The sequence below is a fragment of the Coloeus monedula genome (assembly GCF_965178545.1).
Source record: "Coloeus monedula genome assembly, contig: HAP1_SCAFFOLD_715, whole genome shotgun sequence".
NCBI lineage: Eukaryota > Metazoa > Chordata > Aves > Passeriformes > Corvidae > Coloeus > Coloeus monedula.
Genome location: NW_028120272.1, coordinates 7,286 through 23,012, shown reverse-complemented (window position 1 = coordinate 23,012; position 15,727 = coordinate 7,286). Strand labels below are relative to the sequence as shown.

General features: G+C 61.5%; 1 protein-coding gene across 2 annotated transcripts; it reads right to left on the bottom strand.

The window, feature by feature from the left end:
- Positions 1-933: 933 nt before the first annotated feature.
- On the bottom strand, positions 934-6,101 carry LOC309585862 (class I histocompatibility antigen, F10 alpha chain-like; the record flags this gene model as incomplete). 2 transcript variants are annotated; one of them, XM_082303693.1, is made up of 8 exons in its annotated part: positions 6,010-6,101; positions 4,026-4,289; positions 3,393-3,668; positions 2,890-3,162; positions 2,681-2,788; positions 2,541-2,576; positions 2,385-2,417; positions 934-1,842 (listed from the first exon to the last, which is right to left on the bottom strand). In XM_082303693.1, exons 1-8 carry the CDS (start codon positions 6,083-6,085, stop codon positions 1,826-1,828), a joined length of 1,083 nt encoding a protein of 360 aa, XP_082159819.1. In that variant the 5' UTR covers positions 6,086-6,101. The 2 variants fall into 2 exon arrangements, with proteins under 2 accessions (XP_082159819.1, XP_082159818.1); XM_082303692.1 differs by lacking the exons at positions 934-1,842; positions 2,385-2,417; positions 2,541-2,576 and having other exon boundaries at positions 2,577-2,788.
- Between the last annotated feature and the right edge of the window lie 9,626 nt (positions 6,102-15,727).

Here is a 15,727-nt window from a genome sequence, read left to right as displayed (position 1 = left end):
GAAACTTCAAGAGTGGTTTGAGTTAGCTTTAGGTTAAAACCAGGATCTTTGGTCAAGAGTCCTTCGCCTTTATCAATAGTCTCATATCTTCTCATCCTGCTTTGGTAGGCACAATAAGTGTTGGGCAAGCGGTATGCATTGCTCCTAACAAACCAATTCTTAGTAAATCATTTAATCTCTGCTTCCCCATCCCCCTGATTCCCCACCCCCGCTCTCGGGCTCGTGGGAACGTGAGGTGGGTTGGGTCTCATGAGCAGGACCAGCGATGGAGGGGCCAGGGGCACAGGAGGGACATGCAGGGTCTGCAGCCGGGGGGGGGACCCCGGCAGAGGGGGGGGACCGATGCAACACAGATCAGCGCGGGGGGGGAGCCGGGCACGGAAGAGGGACCGCGCGCAGGCAAAAAGCCACCAGTGCCACCACAGGGCTGCCACCATCTTGTATGAGCAGAGTGGGGGTGGGAGAATTAAAAATAAAAGCAGCAGCTGGGATTGTGTGTCTGACTCTGCTGCCGCCACGATCTTGGATCAAATTTGAAGTAGAGAAAACTGGAGAAGTAGGTACGGGGGGGAGGTCTGGGGCAGAACCCGAGATGGCCTGGCCAGCACCACGCTGGGCAGGTAACAAAGAAGATTGGGAGGAGGCAGGGAAACCGTGGTACCCCTGTGCACTCGGGCAGAATCCATCTCCCGGTCTCCCTTGAAGCAGGGCACAGGGAACAGGGATGCAGGGACAGATAAGCGATAAAGGGTTTTTTATACTGGGGTTAAAATTTCCCAACCATTCTCCAAGACTATGAACAGCTTTTGCTAGCTTGTAAAGCAAATAACCTTCTCCCAACATAAATAACCATTGCACAAAGTGTTTTAAATACTCATGAAATATTTTTATTAAATATTATTATTATTATGCTTAAATAACCATTGAACAAAATGTTTTAAACTTTCTGTGGTATAAAGATAATTTTCCCAAACAAGAACTGGGAGAGAAACTTCCTGCAGGAGACAAGAGAACTCTGCCCCCATCTTCCCTCTCTTCCCAACCCTCGAGATAAAAGGAAATTAACAGAAAAGGATACAAAAGTGACCCATATTACCTTAGAGGGTCAAATAAAAGTCTCGAGGGTGGTCCGCTGACTTCAGACCAGCGTTCTCTTTCCCTAGAAGGTTGTTGGTCTCCCCCGCTGAGCCCCTGATAGAACTCAGAGGTTTCTTTGGGGCCATGGCTCCTTCAAAATGTGACTTGAGTCCAGAAACTACTGGAGACGGGGATGGTCCGAGGCCATCCACGTTGGGGCACCGTTTATTACTGTCTCTGTCCCGGCTTTGTGGGGCACACGTGGGCACGCACAGACGCACGGGTGGGTTCAGTAATACAGTCGGTAGCAGAGTCGAGAAGGGTACTTGCCTGCGTTCCTGCAGGAGCATTTATTGCTTCTACACTGTCAAAAGGTGCAGGGGCAAATACAAACATAATCCTGAAACTCACAGTTTTATCCGGGGGCAGGGAAAAGACGGGACTAGGGAACGGGGACCAGTGGGGAAGCTGTGGGGGAGTGATGAAGGGTAGAGGCCAACAGCCAACCAGGGAATTCAACCTGGGGTAGATTAACGTAACAGAACCGTGCATCCTGGGAGAAGCCTTTTTGGTCACCCTAGCATAAAAAGGCTCTTATGGTACCAGGGACTTGTCTTACTGAGAACTCTCTGTCCCCTGTAATGTACGTTCACCGGCCACCACAGGTGGGAGCAGTGGGATGAGCTTGGCTGAATCTGCTGAATCTGAAGAGAGAAGGGGCCGGCTCCGGCTCCGCTCCGTGGATCACTCAGGCAGTGATTTGTACTGGGATGAGAGAGGATCACAGTGTCACCCTGTCCCTGTCCCCATCCCACAGGATGGACCTGCCTGTGGAGCTCATGGAGAGAGCAGGAGCTGCTCTGGAATCTCACCTGATCCCACCCCAATCCTGCTGCAATCCTGCTCCATCCATCCCACACCAATCCTGCTCCATCCATCCCACCCCAATCCTGCTCCATCCATCCCACCCCAATCCTGCTCCATCCATCCCACCCCAATCCTGCTCCATCCATCCCACACCAATCCCACTCCATCCATCCCACACCAATCCTGCTCCATCCATCCCACCTGATCCCGCTCCATCCATCCCACACCAATCCTGCTCCATCCATCCCACACCAATCCTGCTCCATCCATCCCACACCAATCCCACTCCATCCATCCCACACCAATCCTGCTCCATCCATCCCACACCAACCCTGCTCCATCCATCCCACCTGATCCCGCTCCATCCATCCCACCTGATCCCACTCCATCCATCCTTCCCTGATTCCCCTCTGGAATCCCACCCCAATCATGCTCTGTACCTGCGGTCGAGCCATTGGTTCCCATGTCTATTCCTGCAATAGGAAAGAGAAGATCCATGAGATTCCAGCACAGATCACACACTGGGATTACCCCCAGGATCCATCCTGGGATCCGCATGGAGGGGATCCGGAGCCGGATCCACCGCTGGTACTCACCGGCTGGCGGGCTGTATCCATGCTTCTGCCTCCTCCCTATGGAAATAAAGTGGGATCAGCACCTGTGCTGGGGGATTCCCGGAATGGTGCCGGGTGGATCCGTGCCCCTTCCCAACCCCCATCCTGTGTCGACCCCATACCGGATTGGAGCTTCCAGATGATGAATCCGACGAGGAGAACGAGGATGACGATGGCAGCGATGACGGACACAGCGACCACCAGGGTGAGATTCCCGCCAGATTCCGGCTCTGGGAAACGCGGGACAGTGAGGAGGGGGAGGGGAATCCCCAGTTGGGAATTCCCACATTCCCAATTCCCACATTCCCAATTCCCACACTCCCAGCCTCACCCCAGGCAAAGATCCCGGGCTCCGGCATTCCGGAATGCTCCACCCGGCACCGGTACTGCTCCCGCTCCTCCGGCCGCGCCTCGATCCTGGCCCAGGTGTGGAAGGTGCCGTCGCTGTTGGGAACGACCCCGCCCCACTCCGTCTCCTGATCCCGGATTTCATCCCCCTTCATCCAGCTGATCGCGATGGGCCTGGGGTAGAATCCGTAGGCGTGGCAGGACAAGATCAGCGTCCCGAATTCCTCTTTTCCGGACACGTGGACATCGGGGGGCTCTGGAATGGGACAATGGTGAGATGCATCCATGGAATTCCACGGGAACGGGATGGGGGTGAGATCCACCCATGGAATTCCGCGGGAGGGGGATGGGGGTGAGATCCACCCATGGAATTCCCACAGGAATGGGATGGGGCTGAGACCCACCCATGGAATTCCCACAGGAATTCCCGTGTTCCCAAGTCCTTCGTTCCCAAATCCTACATTCCCACAGGAATTCTGCTCCCACCTTTGCGCTCCAGCGCCTCCCGCCCGTATCCAACGTATTTCCGGAGCTCTTCTGGGCAGATGTGCTCCAGGTAATTCGTCCAATCCTCCACCGGGAACCCGTCACTATTCTGAAGCCTCCTGGTGACCTGGGCAGCACCATCAGCCACAACGAAGCCCTGGGATCCCGGCTCGAAGGAGATGAAATCCCGCCCGTCGTAGCCTTCCCGAAAGAATCCAGGGATGCTCCCGTCGGACAGGAGGTCACAGCCATAAACCCGCTGCACTGTGTGGAGACCTAGGGGGGGATCAGACCCAAAGAGAGCCATGGAATTGTGTCCCAGCCCCAAGGAGCCCCATTCCAGCCCTATGGAGCCCCAGAGTCCGATGGAAACCCACAGATCCCATCCCAGCCCCTTGCAGCCCCATGGAGCCACATCACAAACCCATGGATCACAAGAGATCCCATCCCACCCTCATGGATGCCCATCCCAGCCCCTTGGAGCCCTGTGAATCCACATCACAGCCCCACAGATCCCATCCCAGCCCCACGGATCCCCATCCCAGCCCCACGGATCCCCATCCCAGCCCCACGGATCCCCATCCCAGCCCCACGGATCCCCATCCCTGGGGATCTATGGCTCCCCCCACTCACCCCTGCTCTGGTTGTACCGGACCCGCAGCTTCTCCAGGTCAATGGCCTCGGTGTGCTGCTCCCTCTTGCAGCTCTCAGTCCCGCGATCCCAATATCCCGGCTCGGGTCCCTTCTCCATCCACGGCGTCAGCGGCTCCACCCGGCCCCGCTCGCTGTCGTAACGCCAGAAGGGGATCCCATCCAGGAACCTCATGACCACGAACTGGGGGACCCCCGGGCCGGGCTCCGACACCACCATGTTCAGGTACCGCAGGGAGTGGAGAACTGGGGGGACACGGAGATTTGGAGGGGTCTGGGGTGTTATGGGTCAATGAAAGGGGAACTGGGAGAGCTGGGAAGGGCTTGGGGATCTCATGACCCAGGAAAAGGGGATACAGGGAGTCCCTGTGCCCAGGAAAGGGGTGCAGGGGTCCCCAGTGCCAGGGAAAGAGGAGTCACGAGGTGGGGAGACCTGGGATAGCCGGAATGGGGGGCTCGGGAGTCCTTGATGCAGAGGAAAGGGGGGGCTGGGGGCTGAGAAAAGCGGGAATGGGGGTCCAGGGGGTCTCACAGTCAAGGAAAAGGGGGGGTTTGGGGACTGGGGAAGGCAGGAAGGCCGGGAAGGAAATATCGGGTGGGATTGGTGCAGGATAAAGGAGTGCAGGGCAGTCCCAGTGCCCGGGACTGGAAATTCAGGGGGGCCCCAGAGCCCAGAATCCCCCGTGGGACCCTCCCGGATCCCTGGGACCCCTATCAGAAAGCGCAGGAGGTGAAGAGCTGGGGGGACGCAGAGACTGGAGGGGTCTGGGGGTGTCCAAGGCTCAGGAGGCGGAACTTGGAGAGCCGGGAAGGGTCCGAGGTTCAAGGAAGGGACTGGGAGAGGCGGGATGGGGGGTCCAGGGGGTCCCTGTGCCCACGAAAGGGGATCCAGGGGTCCCCGGTGTGGAGGGAAGCAGGGTCTGGGTGCTGGGAAAGGCAAGAATGGGGGTGCAGGGGGCCCCTGGGACACGGGAAAGGGGGGGCTGGGGCTGGGAGAGGCGGGCGGAGCCCGGGGCAGAAGTTTGGGAGACGCGAAAGCCAAAGAGACTGAGGCAGCGCGGGGGGAGGGGGGAAAAGGGGAATTCCAGGGAATTGAGCTGGATCCCCGCTGCCGCGACCCCCCTGGAGACCCCTAGGACGCCCAGGAGCCTCCGGGACCCCATATCGGGAAGCGGTGGGAGTGGAAAACAAGGGGGACACAGAAATTTGGGAGATCTGGGGGGTCCAAAAGCCGAGGAAAAGGGCGGGACTGCGATCTGGGAAGGGCGGGATGCCCGGGAAGGGGGTGCAGGGGGGTCCCAGAGCACTGACGGGGGTGCAGAGGGGTCCTAGTCCCGGATAAGGGGGGTGCAGGGGGGTCCCAGAGCACTGACGGGGGTGCAGAGGGGTCCTAGTCCCGGATAAGGGGGTGCAAGGGATCCCAGTGCCCGGGAATGGGGGTTCAGGGGAGTTTCTTTCCCGGAATTCGGGGTTCAGGGGGGTCCCAGTGCCCGAAAATGGAGGCTCAGGGCGGTCCCGATCCCCAGGAATGAGGATCAGGGGATTCCCTTCCCAGAATTCGGATTCGAGGGGGTCTCGGTACCCGAAAATGGAAGTTCAGGGGGGTCCCGGTGCCACATAAGGGGTTCCCGGTGCTGGGGAAAGGGGTACAGGGGGGTCCCGGTGCCAGGAAATGAACCTTCAGGGGGGTCCCCGTGCTCGAGAGTGGGGGCTCAGTGGATTCTGATGCCCGGGAATGGGGGTCCAGGGGGATCCCCGTGCCCGGCAATGGCGGTTCAGGGGGGTCCCGGTGCCAGGTAAGGGGGTACAGGGGGGTCCCGGTGCTGGGGAAGGGGACGGAGGGGGGGTCACAGGACCAAAAATGGGGGTTCCGGGGGGTTCCTGTGCCCGGGAATGGGGGTTTAGGGGGTTCCTGGTGGCCGGAAATGGAAATTCAGGGGGTCCCGGTGCCGGGGGTCCCACTCACCTTTCGTCGCCCGCCCCGGGGTCCCCAGGAGCCCCAGGAGCCCCAAGAGCACCCCCAGACCCAGCGCTGGAGCCATCGCGCTGCTCCGCTCGGCCCCGCTCGGCCCCGCCCCCGCCCCCAGCACCGCCTCCGGCCCCGCCATTGGCGCCTCTATTTCCTGCCGGCCAATGGAGATCCGATTCCGGTGTGACGTCACAGGTCACTGGGCAGATCGCGGTCTCGCAGGTTGGGACGCGAAAGCGAAGGAGACCGAGGGAGCGCGGGGGGGGGAAGGGGAGGGGCTGGGGAAAGGGGAATTCCTCTGGATCCCTCTGGATCCCCGCTGCGACCCCCCTGGAGCCCTCTGGGACCCCCTTTTGGGAAGCGCCGGGAGTGGAGAACTGGGGGGACACGGAAATTTGGGAGACCTGGGGGGTCCAAAGGTGAAGGAAAAGGGCGGGTCTGGGGTCTGGGGAAGGGCAGGATGCCCTGGAAGGGGTGCAGGGGGTCCCAGTCCCGGATAAGGGGGTGCAGGGGGTCCCAGAACACGTGAAGGGGATCCAGGAGGGGGTCCCAGTCCCGGATAAGGAGGTGCAGGGGTGCCCCAGTATCCTGAAATGGGGGTTCAGGGGCTCCCAGGTCAAGGAAAGGGGGGTGAGGGCACTGGGAGAGGCGGGATGGGGGATCCGGTGGATCCCAGTGCCCAGGAAAGGGGGGTGAGGGCACTGGGAGAGGCGGGATGGGGGATCCGGTGGATCCCAGTGCCCAGGAAAGGAGGTCCAGGGATCCCCGGTGTTGAGGAAAAAGGGGGCTGGGGGCTGGGAAAGGCAGGAATGGGGGTGCAGGGGGTCCCTGGATCAGGGAAAAGTGGGGGCTGGGAGAGGAGAGGGCCGGGAAAGGGGGTGCGGGGGGCACTGGTGCAGGATAAGGGGTTCAGGGGGTCCTGGTGCCAGATAAAGGGATGCAGGGGGGTCCCAGTCCCCCGGAAAAGGGGGTCGGGGGCTTCCCCTCCTGGGATTCGGGGTTCAAAGGGGTCCCGGTGCCCAGAAATGGGGGGTCGGGGGGTGCTGATGCCCACGAGTCGGGGTTCAGGGCGGTGCCCGAGCCCACAAATTGGGGTGGGGGCTGTTCTAGTGCCCGGAAAGGGACATTCAGGGGGGTCCCCGTGCCCAGGAAATGGGGTTGGGGGGGGGGGGCTCCCTTCCCGGGTTTCGGGGTTCAGGGGGGTCCCGGTGCCCAGGAATGGGGGTGCAGGGGTTCCCGGTGCTGGGGAAGGGGGGACAGGGGGGTCCCGCTGCCCGGAAATGGGCGCTCAAGGGGGTCCCCGTGCCCAGGGAGGGGGGTTCAGAGGGGTCCCGGTGCCCGGGAATGGGGGCTCAGTGGATTCTGATGCCCGGGATTGGCGGTCCAGGGGGATCTGATGCCCGGGAATGGCGGTTCAGGGGGGTCTCGGTGCCAGATAAGGGGGTACAGGGGGGTCCCGGTGCTGGGGAAGGGGACGGAGGGGGGTCACAGGACCAAAAATGGGGGTTCCGGGGGGTTCCCGTGCCCGGGAATGGGGGTTTAGGGGGTTCCTGGTGGCCGGAAATGGAGATTCAGGGGGTTTCTGGTGCCGGGGAATTGCGGTTCAGGGGGGTCCCGGTGCCGGAAATGGAAATTCAGGGGGGTTCTGGTGCCCGGGAATTGCGGTTCAGGGGGGTCCCGGTGCTTGGGGTCCCACTCACCTTTCGTCGCCTCCCCCAGGGGCCCCAGGAGCCCCAAGAGCACCCCCAGACCCAGCGCTGGAGCCATCGCAGCCGTCACCGAGCGCAGCTGTGGCGCAGTTTGGGAAACGCGAAAGCGAAAGTGACCGAGGGAGCGCGGGGGTGGAGGAGAAAAGGGGGAATTCCAGGGAATTCACCTGGATCCCCTCCCCGAACCCTCCCCGGCCACGCCCTGCGGGACCCACGGACCGGGCTGGGCTGAACTCCCGGGCCCTGCGGCCAAACTCTGCCTGGAACCCGCTGGGTTCGGCCCAAAGCGGGGAAAGCTCCGGGACCCGCGGATCCATTTTGTCCTGTGGCTGTGGGGCCCCACCCCCGAGGGGGCAGGACTGGGCGCTGGGACCCCAATCCCTGATTCCGAATCTCCTTCTCTCTCTCCTTCTCCTCTCCCTTTCCTTTGGGTGATCACAAATCCCAGAGCGGCTGCAGAGCCCCATGCCCAGTTCGGGTTTCCCAGCAAAGGGAGGCCTGGGGCTGAGGTGCCCTGGGATAGCCGGGAATGGGGGGTCCAGGGGTCCCCGGGGTCAGGGAAAAGGGGGATCCAGGGGCTGGGAGAGGTGGATACCCGGAAAGGGGGGTCAGGGGGGTGTTGGTGCAGGGTCAGGGGGTGCAGGGGGGTCCCGGAGCTGGGGAAGGAGATGCAGGGGGGTCCCAGTGCCCAGGAATGGGGCGGGGGGGAGCAGGATCTGGGAAATGGTGGCAGCTGCTGGGAAGGGACCAGGACAGAGAGGGACAGGCTGGGATGGACTGGGACAGACTGGGACACTGGGATACACCAGGACCAGGACCAGAAGCCAGGGGGAGCAGAACTGGGGCACCAGGGATCATACTGGGATATACTGGGACCACACTGAGGGCTATTGGAAACATGCTGAGAGCAACTGGGTGTTCCTGGGATATAGTGGGCATGCTTGGGATCATCCTGGGACTGACTGGAATCCTACTGGGAGTGACTGGAACCATAGTGGTGGTGAAAGGACACAATTGGAAAATTGCAGGGGGCAACTGGGATCATCCTGGAAGCAGCTGGCCCATGCTGGGGTCATACTGGGAGTGACAGGGTCACATTGGAGTGACTGGGATCATACTGGGGGTGACAGGGATCAAACCAGATTCATAATGGGAGTGTCTGGAAGCTACTGGGATCATACTGGGGTGACCAGACTCATACTGGGAGCAACTGGGGCCACAATGGGGGCAAAAGGCATCACAGAAGATATGACTGGGTTCATACTGGAGGTGACTGGGGCCACAGTGAACTCTGAGAGGGACTGAGAGTGAAATGAACCATACTGGGCATGACTGGGAGCAACTGGGATCATGTTGAGGGCAACTGGGATCCCATTGGGAGTGATTTGGAACATACTGGGAGTGACCGGGATCATACTGGGGGTGACTGGGAAGCACCGCTGAGGCGGCGGCGGAGCTCGGAGGCGGCCCCAGCGCAGGTGGGAGCCGCGCTCGGTTCTGGCGGGGCTCGGGGCTGGCTGCGGGCGGAGGGGGCGGCAGGGGGCTGTGGCGGCTTCGTTGTGCCGTGTGGGCGCCGTGTTGGCCCTGGCGTGAGGGCGCTGCGGGAGCGGCTGCCCGCGGTCTCCTTCCCGCTGCTGCCTCGGCAGGAGTGATGGAGCGGGAAAGACTCCGCTACTGGAATAAGTAGTACAGGAGGTGTGTTTATTCCAGCGCTGGGACGCACGGGGGATCGCTCCTCCAAAGCCATGAGTGCCGACAGCTGCGTTCAGCTTGGTATTTATCGGGTTACAAGTTCCATATTCATTGAGTTTCCCAATCTGCCTATACATATTCATTACCTGGCCCCGCCCAGCCTCACCTCGTATTACAATGAGCCCAAAAGTCATTTACATCCGCGTTGCGCTTGCGCAGCGTTGTCTGGTGGTCGCGGGCAGGGGTCTCCGAGATGAAATAAGAGTCTTCCTCAGATGAAGTAAAGGGTCTTCCTCATCCCGAACTTTTCACCTTTCCTTCCTGCGCGTGCTCTTTATGTCCCCAGGCTAAGTGCAAACTTCAAGAGTGGTTTGAGTTAGCTTTAGGTTAAAACCAGGATCTTTGGTCAAGAGTCCTTCGCCTTTATCAATAGTCTCATATCTTCTCATCCTGCTTTGGTAGGCACAATAAGTGTTGGGCAAGCGGTATGCATTGCTCCTAACAAACCAATTCTTAGTAAATCATTTAATCTCTGCTTCCCCATCCCCCTGATTCAGGAGCACGGTGCCAATAATGCCAAGGTTTTGGTTCAATCCCCACCTGGGCCGTTCCCTTAAGAGCTGGACTCGGTGACCCTCGTGGGTCCCGTCCAACTCAGAGGATTCTGTGATTCTGTGAAGTGGCCTTGTGTGACCCCCGGCACTGTTACGGTGCCAATGCTGCTGCTACTGTTGGCTCTCTTATTATTTTATGAATTTTTGTCATGGGTAAGGCACAGCATTATTGTATTCCATATCTGTGCCCAAAATATGTTACTTTTAGAATCAGCATCGTGCCAGAACGGGAATATCCGGGCAGGTGGGGATGGAGCTGCTCCCTTTGTAAGCGGAGCCCAGAAGCTGAGAGCTTTGTGTCTGTCCTGGCAGCGTCTGCTGAAGGTGGAGGCTCCGCTTTGGGGGAAGTTGCTTTGGGCTCGGTTACAGCAGCCACACGAGCACAGCTCCTCTGTCGCCACCAGGCTGCAGGAAGGGCACAGGCGGGGAAGGGCGGCACTGAGCCGGCACCGCCCTCCTGAGCCTGGGGCTCCCGCAGGGCCGGGACCAGCCGGGGCCCCTCATCGGGGTCCTTCCAACCGGCCTTCGCCGTGGTTGTAAAACTGTTCCTGAGGCTCCTGCGAAAGGGTTTTTCAGCACTGCTGATGCCTCGGGAGCAAGGTGCTGGTTGCACTGAGCGGGGAGGTGCCGGCTGTGGGCTGGAGGAGAGGGAATTCTGCTCCGTTCGCGGGGTTGTGAATGAAGCCCCGGATCCCCAGGCCGCATCAGGAACCGGGGACATCCAGAAAAGAACCCTCGGAGGATTTCTGGGTGAGTGCAGGGCCAGCGCTGTGGCCCGTAGGGAGGGGCAGTGTCAGCCCAGGAGCACAGGGCCGGCAGGGCTGTGGCTGTTCCCAGGGCTCTGGGAGAGGCCTCGTGGTTTGCAGTGGCCGGGCCCAACGCCCCCGGCTGCCCCCAGCCCTGGGCAGTTCTCCTGCCACAGGCTGGCCCCTGGCCCTGGCCCTGGCCAGTGCCTCCAGCGGCTCTTTCCCGCTCCAGGTGAGTGGTTCAGATCCCATCCCCTGTCACGCTGCTGGTTCTGCTGCTCCTGGTCCTGGCTTTGGGGGTGGCCTTGGCTGTGCAGTCAGGTAAGGGCGGGGCAGCTGCCTCGGCCCAGCCCCCCCGGGGCAGAGCGGGGTCCCCGCTCCCTGTGCAGGGTGATCCTCGGACCTTCTCCCCTTCGCTGTCCAGCAGGAAGCTGTGGTAAAACTCCAGTTACCCCAGTTGCACCTGTGGCTCCGGTGCTGCTGGCCTGTCCCAAGGGCTGGGTCGGGTACCGCGGGGTCTGTGACTTCCTCTCGAGGGATCAGGGGACCTGGGGTCAGGGTCAGGCTCGGTGCTCCGGGCTCGGGGCCTCTCTGGCCGTGCTCAAGGATGAGGAAATGGTGAGTGAGGGGCCGTGGGGGCTGTGGGGTGGCAGAGGGGAGCCTGGGGGGCTCCTGGGCCGGGCTCGGTGCTTGTGGGGCCGGGGGTGCAGCCCTGCCCCGGGGCCTCGCAGGGAAGGAGCCCCGGGGCGTGGGGCAGCCCTGGGTGTGTGTCCCCCCGAGGGGCCGGGGCAGCTCCCACTGCCGCTCCTCTCTCCTTCCCAGGAGTTCCCCTTCCCCTCTGTGGGAGCGCACATCCCTGCCTCGGGCTGCGCAGGCGGGGCCAGGGGCTGCCCTGGGGGGACGGCAGCAGCTTCAACTCCTCGTGAGTGCCGGGGAGCCGGGCAGGGCCTGGGGGGCACGGGGGCACAACGTGTCCGCCTGTGCTGCCAGCGCTGCCTCTGCTTCTCCTTGCAGGGTCGAGGTCCTGGGCGATGCAGAGTGTGCGTTCCTTGGAGAGGGTGAACTCAGGAGCGGGACCTGCTCAAACCCGCGGCCGTATCTCTGCAGCAGGGCCCAAACTGCCCCGTGACGGGGGATGCAGAGAGGACCTTCTCCCTGCTGGGCAGGTTCAGCTTCGCCTCTTCCCCCCCAGCACGGGGATGTCCTTCCTCAGCCGCAGCATCTGCCTTGCACTGGCTCTCAGGGTCACCTCAGTGCCACTTTGCAGGGTCACCTCGGTGCCTGGTCTCCAGGAGATGAAGCTGCAGGAAGAGGAGATGATGTGGAAGCTGATGTGTGGCTGCCTGGGCTGCAGCTGGGGGTTTCTTGCTCCTTCTTGGACCATCCCAGAACTGATCCTGTTTCTGTAATGCCACATATTTATAGAGTAACCCTGTAGATGGATGGATAGATATAGATAGATATGGATATAGATGAAGATAGGTGTAAAACCTGGGCTTCCCCAGGAATGTGCCCTTGGCTGGGGCACGCTGCCAGTGATGCCAAGGTTGTGATTTGACCCCACGGGCCCATTCCCTTTAGAGTTGGACTCCGCGATCCTTGTGGGTTCCTTCCAGCTCAGAGGATTCTGTGAGTCTATGAAATGGCCTTGTGTGACTCCCACCAGCACTCACAGGGCCAATGTTGCGGTTGTGGTTGTTCACCCAGTTATTGTTACTTTTGCATGAAATGCTTGTGCAGTGCCCCCGCTGTCCCTTGTGTCTCCTGGGCACCGACAGCCCCGGCCCTTGCCCTGCTCCCCCTCCCACGTTCCATCCCGGCTGGCGGAGCCTTGGAGCTGCCGTGGGGCTGCCCCGGGGGCTGCGGCCCGAGCCGGGGCCCCTTCCCAGTGCTCCCAGTCTGCTCATCCAGCCTGGAGCAGCCAGCGAGGGCTTCAGCTGGGGCGGCAGAGAGGCGCTGCTGGGGGGTCCCAGCTCCGCTTGGCTTGGGCTGTTCTTCCCAAGCTGGGCATAAACGACTTTGGGAGTTTTCTACCAGAAATCTCCCTCTCCTCCTGCGCTCTGCCCAAGGGGTTTGGGGCCATTTTCCCTTTTTGGGGGAAATCAAAGCGATGCACAGAGCCCTGGCAGGACAGGGCAGCCCTGCAGCCCCTGAGCCTGTGCTGGCCTGTGCATAGTAGAGGAGCAAAGCAGCTCAGGGATAATTAAACAGCGATTAAGTAATAATTACTTCGCCAAATAAATTGCTCTGAATTAGGGGGTAGGAGAAATGAGGTCCCAGGGCTTCCCGCTGAGCCGGTGCCACTCCACACCCAGGGCTGGGAAAGCCTGGGCTGGGAGCTCCACAGAACAATTTGTGTCTATTTTCGGATACCTCTGGCTTTTCATTGATCAACTCTCAACGTTTTATTTCTCCTTCAATGATATTTTATTGATTCTCACCTCTCAGAGATCAGGACCAACCTCTTGATCTTTTCTTTTCACCATTTTATGGGGTGAGGAGGGGTTTTTCTCTTGCAGTAGCTCCTGCCACAGCTCCTTCTCCTTTCCTCTGTGGGAAGCTGCCCCGTATCCCGATTTTCCTTCCTCTGGAGACAAAATCCCACCACCCCCCCAGCCCCTCGGTGCCCCTCCCCGGGGTGTCAGGGCTGCAGAGGGGGCAGGAAGCTCCGGTCCCGCTGCCACTCACGCCCCACCCCGGGCCAGCGCCAGCGCTCAGAGGCGCTGTGGCTTCGTGTCCTCTCCTGTGTGTCCCCACCCCGCGTCCCCACCCCTTGTCCCCAGCCTGTGCCCCCGGCTCCGCCGAGCCATGGAGGGCGAGGAGGGCTACACGGTCTTAGCCCGAGGGGCGAGCGGGGGCTGCGGGGAGCCCCCCACCCCTGCAGGGTGCAGGCACTGGGGGTCGTGTCCGCTGGGCCCCCCCGATTGGTGGGGGACAGGAACTGGCGGGGGGTGGGTGCGGGGCTGGGATCCCGGCGGGGCTTTTGTGTTTGAGTTTCCTTGGTGCGCCGGGCACCGCTTCACTGCTGCTCAATTGAACGGGATGAATTCCTCAATTAATGCCCCCCAGCATTCCCCCGCGCAGGATTCCCCCGCGCAGGATTCCTCCCCGTGGGATACTTCCCTCGGGATTCCTTCCCTCGGGATTCCTCCCCCGGGATTCCTTCCCTCGGGATTCCTCCCCCGAGATTCCTTCCCCGAGATTCTTTCCCCGGCATTTGTCTCCGAGGATCCTCCCCTGCGGTTCCTCCCCACGGGATTCCTCCCTCGGGAATTCTCCCCCGGGATTCCCCGCCCTGGGAACCGGGTGTGCTCACGTTCGCACTCGCTGCCGCGGGGTTAAACACCGGCTGCTCTCCCACCTCCCTCCTCCTCCTCCCCGTGCGGCCGCTTCGGCCCAGCCCTGCCAGGATCAAAGCTCGGCTTTGCAGGAAGACTCTTAAGCCCTGACATCGCCCAGCGCGGCCCTTTGAGCCTCATCCCTGCGTGGAGAGGCTGAACTGGGAAAACTGAGCTCCACACCAAACGCGATTTCCAGGGGCTGGTTCTTCCAAAGGGTCCGTGCTCGGAACAAAAGCCCCAAATCTGCTCCAATTCCGCTGCTCGAAGGAGAGCTGGGATGCTGAAGGGCTGCCGGTGCCTTTAGATACCCTGATCCGAGTCTCGATGCTCCTGGTCCATCTTCCCTGCGCTTGTGGGGGTTCCTGCTTTGTTTCCTTCCACCGCTCCTTGTGCCTCGTGCTTTTTCCTGCTGGCTCCAGTTTCGGTTTCCTTATGGAGAAAATCCAGTGGGAGAATCAGAACTGTTTAGGTTGGAAAAGACCTTGAAGATCACAAAGTCCAACCACTGACTGAAATATTGGATTCCTGCGGCTGGGAAAATCCACCAGCGTTTGAATCCTGGGGGCTGCCGGGCTCGGAGCTGCTTTTGGGGACAAACAGCCCAAATCTGCAGAGTTCCGGGCCGCTGGGTGCGGGGCTGGGCCATCTCCGGTCACCTCTGTCCCCTGCAGCTCTGGGCTGTCCTCGGTGGCACCGCGTGGCGCTCGGGGCCGGCTGGACCGGGAATCTCCTGCTCGGAGAGGCCGCGGTGGCGCTGGGGCTGCTCGTGTGAGTGCGGCCATGGGGACCCGGGGACAGCCCCGACAGCTGTCGGGGGACTCGTGCGGGGGAACAATCTCCCGGCTGTGGCATGGACAGGGTTTGGGAGGCCCGGGCCGAGCTCGGGGCCACCCAGAGCCCCGATAAAACGAGCCCTGTGCCCAGTGCTGGCACCCCCAGCACCCCCAAACCACCCGGGCAGGCGGGAGGGAGACTCCAATGTCTGCTGGATCTTGGGGAGACCCCTCAGAGGGGCAGAGCTGGGGGAAAATCCCCCCAAATGAACTGCTGCGACTGTCCCCGTGGTGGGCAGGGGGTGCTGAGCAGCCCCTCAGCCTGGGGCCGGGCCCCTCTGGGCCGCACAGCTCGGGGGGCACAGCTCGGGGTGCCAGAGGGGGAGCAGAGGCTCCAGCGCTCTCTGGGCTCCCGCTGCGATGTCACCTGAGATACGGTGACACCTCGGAGGGGCCACATCCTGTCAGCAGCGTGAAGCTGCAGTGGAGGGCGGGGGGGCAGCTCCGGGCGCTGGGGGAGCTCAGGGGTGCAGAGCCCGGCCCCCAGAAGGAGACGGGCTGGGGTCTGCTCTGGGTTGGGAGCCCGAGGTCAGTTCTCGCCCCTCATGAGCTGCTCAGGCCAAAGCTTGGGGTGAGCTGGGATGAGGGGAGGGCTGAGGGGAGGGCTCTGAGCTCCCGCTTTATGTCAGAATCCACCCTGGGGGCCGCGTGCAGGTGGATCTCGGTGGGCATCGTGCTGGGGGAGCCAGGTCCTGCTCCCTGCTCAGCCTTCCTTCCCCTGCAGCTCTCCACCAGCAGCCTTTTGGGGTTTGCTGGGTGCCGTGGTGGGGTTCAGTTGCC